Consider the following 6,114-nt stretch of genomic DNA (forward strand, 5'->3'; position numbering starts at 1 on the left):
TGAGAGGGTAAGCCAGACAACTCTTCCCTCCTCAGCTCGCTTTAGTCATGGTGTCTCATCATAGCAGTAGTAACCCTAACAAAGACAGGAACGTTTCTAAGTTAGTTTCTACTTCATGTATTAGTGCGGATGTTTGAGAACCAGGCTTCCTTATGGTGACTTGGGCTACTCACAGATGCTGACAGCTCTCTGGTAGCCTCTGGACATTCTGTTTGAGAAAGCAAAAAAGATGGATCCATCACAAATTAGTCTGCAAGAAGGCCATAGGTCAAGGTGATAACTCGTTGTGATAACTGAACTCAATAGCCTGGGCAGCTTCATCCACACGCTGTGTGCCACAGCAAAAAAGCGGTACACTCTGGCTGCATATACAGTTGGGCTACCATGGAGGGAGTGGACTGGGAAGACATGGGCCAAGGGATGCAATCTTTGTGGCAGGCCTCTGCTGCTTCTCACTTGGTTACTTGTGTGGTCCTCAGACTATGACACAGATCAGGAAGATTAGAAGCCCACCTGTACTCAGCACCCTTCAGCAGCTGGCGGTAGGCAGCGATCTCTCTATCCAAGGTTAGCGTGATATCCGATAGTTCCTGGTAGTCTCTCCGCAGCCTGACCAGGTCATCTTTGCCCTTCTTCAGGGAAACCTGTGAGTCTTGAAGCTTGGTGTTGGCATCCCTGAGGGCTGTCTTCCCATGCTGCTCAGCTTCCGTGATGGAGCTCACCAGCTTTTCATTCTGGGGTTAGTGAGAGGAGTGGGTAGAATGAGCCCAATTGTATAATGAGTTCCAGGCTCTCTGCAACTTAGAATGGACTATCTCATCTTAAAGTTGGGGAAGGATACCTTTCCCCTAGTTATCTTCATCTTCTCTATCCATGAAGACATTTTCTCACTGTTAGCCAGCCTTTTAGATGAGCTTAGTCTTTGAGCTTCCCAGAGAGCCATCTATCTCTGAAAGTCCCTTCTTCGTTATGAGTTCTGAGGTGTCCCGTCCCCCAGAAACAGTGAGTCCAGGCAATAGCATCCAAACCATCCCACCTGCCTTTTGGCATTCTCCACCTCTGCCTGAAGACTCTGGATTATCCTGCTGAAGTCTACCATCTGGTTGTTGATGCTCCTCAGGTCCTCTTTATGCCTGCCAGCTGTGCTTTGGAGCTCCCCCAACTAGGCAGCAGAAGGGAAGAAGGAACCCTAAACACAGCTGTGTCTAACGTTTCTTTACCCCATGCCACCCACCAAACTTTTAGGTGCCAGTAATCTTTTATTAAAATAATATTCAATAACATTTTAATGAATCAAGCAGAGACATCTCAAAGGCAGTAAGGAAGAAGACATTTTGGCTATTGTACTAGACGATTCCTCCGTGAGTAAACTAGAAATGGTCCCATAGAGCCTGGGAGGAGATATTGTTAAACTGTACAACAAGCAACCATCAAATGGATGACTCCAGAAGATAGATAAATACAGATTCATCTAGGGACCCCTTCCACAGCTGACTCACAGACCATAGCCTACTTGACTCCCAGGGAAGCCCATAGGAGGTATGATACCCACCTTGGTCTGGTACAGAAGCTCAGCCTCTACCTTGTCCCTCTGGGCAATCTCTTCAAACTGGATACGGATCCCAGAAATGATGCTATCCAAGTCCAGGCTGTGGTTGTTGTCCATGGAGAGGACCATGGATGTGTCGCTGGCATGGTCCCGCAACTGGGATAAGTCCTGCCAGCACAGAAGGGGCTCATTCACTTTCGGGGCCACAAGAACAACTGCCTCCTAACAACAATCCCATTCCCTGACCCTTAGATCAGAATGCGTGTGTGGCCCAGCCTGCCCCAGAGGTTCAGAGAGTCGCACATCTGCAGTCCCCCCTGCTGAGCTGCTACAAGAGGCTTCACCTCTAGGCTCATCCACAGTCTCCCTGGCCAAGCACCAAAAGTACCAGGTTCGCATCTGAAAGCATCATGCCTTCTTCTCTCCTGCATCCTCACCTCAAAGAGTTTCCTCAGAAAGTTGATTTGGCCTGAAGCTTCATTCTGGTCATGTGGGCAGATTCCACATTCTGAAAAAACAGGAACATAAAGGCCTATTACCCCCAAACTGAGACTGCAACAATTGGGTTTGGAGAGGGTGGGGAGACCTGGCTATGCCAACACAGAAGGTTCTCATTCAAACGCGGGCTCCACATAAAGGGTGCCTCATATCTCACAGGAATGGGATAAGGATAGTCAAGAGTTCAGTACCAATGGACTGATTCCTAAAGGCCTTCAGAAGAAGCTCCTGGCTGCTGCTGGCTGCTCCTGTGATTTGAGCCTGACAGGAGAGCAGTGGATCTTGCCTTCCAGCTGGGACCCTGTGCGACATACCCCAGGAAGTGCTCGGTCGTCCCTACCTTCTTCAGAGCCGCAGAGTCATTCTCAGCAGCTTTTCTTTTATTGATTTCATCCTCATATCTGTGAACATTAAAGTGGACTTGCTGGATTTAGTTTGTTTGGGATGGTTTTGTTTTGTTTGGGGGTATACATATTATAGTATTTGGGGGAAGCCACAGCACACATGGAGGTCAGAGGACAGCCTTGACTCATCTGTGCTCTGTGCCTTGTATGACGCAGGCTCTCTTTTGGTTTGCAGTTGTGTATCCCAGGTAAGATGACCACGGGTTTCCAGGGGTCCACCTGTCTCCACCTCCCATGTCACCTAGATCACTGGAGTTATAGACATAAAAGATGTGGCTTCTGGGGATTCAAGCTCAAGCCCTCTTGTTGGCGTGGCAAGTGTTTTACTGGCTGAGCCATCTCCTCAGCCCCTGGACTTAGTTTTGAGGTAGTCATAAACACCTCCACTCTCTGTCCCCACCAGCCTGACCTTTCAGGTGAGGGCCTCCTCTTTACTGCCTCTGTGTTAGTGAGGGGACCCAGTCACACCAGTCTGCCTGGAAAAACTGTCCTGGTTTTAGCACTGAAAGTTCTGCGTTCCAGGAAACCCCCCAGTCAAACCTCCAGGTCTACAAATTACCATCCCTTGAGCTGCCTCAGAATCTTTCACATTCTAGAACCAGGACCTTCCTCAACCTGGCTCATGAGGAAGTGCTTCCTCTCTAATAAGCCTATCTCTCTTGCAACAAGTTCTCTGTCTAGACTGTGTCTATGCTTGGAAAAAGAAGGTGCCAGCGACCTCATGACCCCTCCTGTGCACATGAAAGGAAGATGTCGCTGCACAGCAGACAGAAAGAACTCAGGCAGCACCAAGACTCTGGGAGGCGTGGCCTTTGCTATTTTCTTGCTCCACATGTCACTCACTTTCTTGTGTAGTCTGCCACTGTGCCCTGCATATTCCTCAGCTCTGCCTCATCCAGGCAGCCTCTCTCCAAAGTGATGTCATCCAAATCACCTTGCAGAGAGCTGATGAAGCCCTCGAAAGAGTCAAGGCTGTCGGTGCTTGGGAGGGAACTGGGGCCCTGCTGCTGGAGCAGCTTCCATGTGGCCTCCAGAGTCTTGTTCTGTCGTTCCACTAAACGTGCCTACAGGACAGTGGGCAGCAATGTTAGGCCTTCATTAGTTAGTACAGGTAGGTCCACCTGCACAAAGGCAGATGTGAAGCTGGGCTCTTCCTGCAGCTGCACAAACTGTGTCCAGGCAGTTCATCAGCCAGGGCACTGAGTAAAACACAGTTTGAAAAATCACAGAGGAAGAGTCCCCACACACAAGATAAGGACATGTAAAAGGGGACCCCTTGATTTTTCTGAGAACTTTAACATGATCCTGACACCCCAAACTACAGTGCACTCTGCAAAACCACTCTGCAGCAGTGTTTTATATCACAGAATCCAGGGCCACCGCAGCCCTCCAGGCTACAAGCCACTAAGAACGTCCCCTAGTTGGCATGTCTATCAGCACAATGTCACTCTCTTCATCTTAGAGGGAAACGGCCCCAAGTAAGCTGTACCAGGCTAGAGTGAGCCACAAAGTGGGTCACAGCCTCCTATACTAGGTTGCGTAGAGGTACACCAACTTCCTGCAGCCTCCTGAGACTAGGGGTCAACTTAGAACTCTCTAAATCTTCCTAGACATCAGACACTTGGTGGGCACAGCAATTAGGAGGGAAAGGACATCATGAAAAGCCCCAAAGGGTGGCTTAAATTCCCAATGCTTTGGTTCCAGGTCAGAGCCTTCTTGACCAGTGATGCTCTAGATTCAGGTTCTGCTGACCCAGACTTACACAAGGCTCCAGGAGGGAGGCTTGAGCAGAGGTTAAGATGAGCAGCACAGGGTATTGTTTGGGTGTTGCCACACATATACACATCCTACCTGACTAAAGCAGCAAGAGCGTCAGTCCTGAATATCTTCCCAGACCCTACGGCTCTGCCTAGGCCCTCACCCTCTAGCCTGATCCATGCAGACACATTTAAACCATGTCTAAATAACAATCTCAAAGTCTCTTGTATAGGAATGGGAGTCAGAATTTCATTACCTTGGCAAGGAAGGAGGTGAGCTTCTCATTGAGGGGCTTGATCAGTTCATACTCTTTGACTTTCATTTCCACAGTCTGGTGTCAGTCTCCACATTGAAGGGCTGCAGTCTCCACATTGAAGGGCTGCAGGAGGCTCTTGTGGATGGTCACTTCCTGGATTATCCCAGGGCCAAAGATTCTAGGCCTACTAAAAACACCAGCCATTCCAAAGTCACCAGTTCTCCCAATGTCACTTTTCATTCCTCTGCCACCACCAAAGCCATCCCCAGAGCCAGTGCCATAGCTTCCCAGAAGTCCACCAAAGCCACCAGTCTGAGAGCCACCAGCTGCCACACTGACAGAGACTGGCTTGCTACTATCCAGGCTGAATAACATTGTGCTACCAAAAGCAGATCCTCCCCCTCTGAATCCCATAAGCCTTTATACTGGCTGCCCCAAAGCGAGTTATATAGTTCTTCCTAGTGTTGCCGAATTCCACAGCTGACCAGCTGGAGAAGCCCTGGCTCCCACCATAAGGTGTCTTATCTGGTGACAGAAAAATGAGCAAAGCAATCAGAGACACTAAGATTGGGCAGAAGAAAGTAGAGGAATAAAGGTCTGGGGAGAGTGAGTCCCTTTATATGCATTTGACCAAGAGGCAGGGATCAAGGAAGGGACAGATAATTCATCCCAAAAGCTTGTGTTCCCAGCCACAAAGCACACCTTGAAGCTAAGTGAATGTCCAAGTAGCAGGCTTGCCTGGCAGGGCTTCCCCCCCCCCCAACATGCACAGATGATTCATCCCAAAAGCTTGTGTTCCCAGCCACCTTGAAGCTAAGTGAATGTCATGTACAGCACTTCTCAGTTTAACAACACATGGGCCAAAGAGCCCTTGAGCTGGAACCAGGGAATCTGCTTTGGTCTGTCTATCCACCAGAGCAGAGCTCAGCTCGGGGAAGGTGAAGTCAAAGAGTAATGGGTGCTCCAGCTCGCTGAGTAAGGAAGATGGTAGAGCCCACTGTCTTGGAGACTGGGATCTGTTTACGCCAGTCAGGACATGACTGCTATGTGTCCACCGTGTGCCTGGCTTGGAGACAAAAGACGAACCCTGTCACTTCTCTTTCACAAAGTCCAAGTGGAGAACCAGCAGCATCTATCCGACCCCGGCTCTCCCGCTCCCAGCCTCAGTGCAGGAGGCAGGAGCTGTGTGGCTTGTAACCATCTTCTAAGGACAAAAACTTCAAAGTTCACAAATCTCTGCATTGTTTATACCTTGGCAAAACTCAACACTCCAAATATGTGTTTGTTTTACTTACTTCACAAAAAAAACCCATAGGCAATTATAGACATCACTCGGGGGTTTTCTAAGCTTCCTATCTTGTTCCTTGTGTTATGCCATTCTCCTGGTGTCAGTAAAAGTCCCAGAATCAGGAAATATCAAATTAATTCAACAACAACAAAGAAAAATCAGGGCCAAAACGTAGGAAAACCATGCTTGTGTAAGTTCATGCATCAGTAGGGGACAGACAGTAGACAAATACACATGACACATCCACCAGGGAGTAGCGATGCTATGGCAAGGCAAGACATGAGAGCACCTTTTAGAGGCTGCAACAAGAGGGTCATGAGTTCTAGGTCAGTATGGGTTACATAGCAATACCTTGTCTAAA

General features: G+C 48.8%; 1 protein-coding gene across 1 annotated transcript; it reads right to left on the reverse strand.

Moving 5' to 3' along the window:
- Nucleotides 1–268: 268 nt before the first annotated feature.
- On the reverse strand, nt 269–4,531 carry LOC119822635 (keratin, type II cytoskeletal 3-like). Its single transcript, XM_042055747.1, is given in 10 exon segments — nt 269–328; nt 465–734; nt 1,037–1,162; nt 1,553–1,717; nt 1,766–1,768; nt 1,987–2,012; nt 2,015–2,057; nt 2,388–2,448; nt 3,295–3,515; nt 4,466–4,531. Coding segments are annotated over 10 exon segments (1,041 nt in total).
- Nucleotides 4,532–6,114: the final 1,583 nt, after the last annotated feature.

Source organism: Arvicola amphibius, chromosome 9 (genome assembly GCF_903992535.2).
Source record: "Arvicola amphibius chromosome 9, mArvAmp1.2, whole genome shotgun sequence".
NCBI classification, from domain to species: Eukaryota; Metazoa; Chordata; class Mammalia; order Rodentia; family Cricetidae; genus Arvicola; species Arvicola amphibius.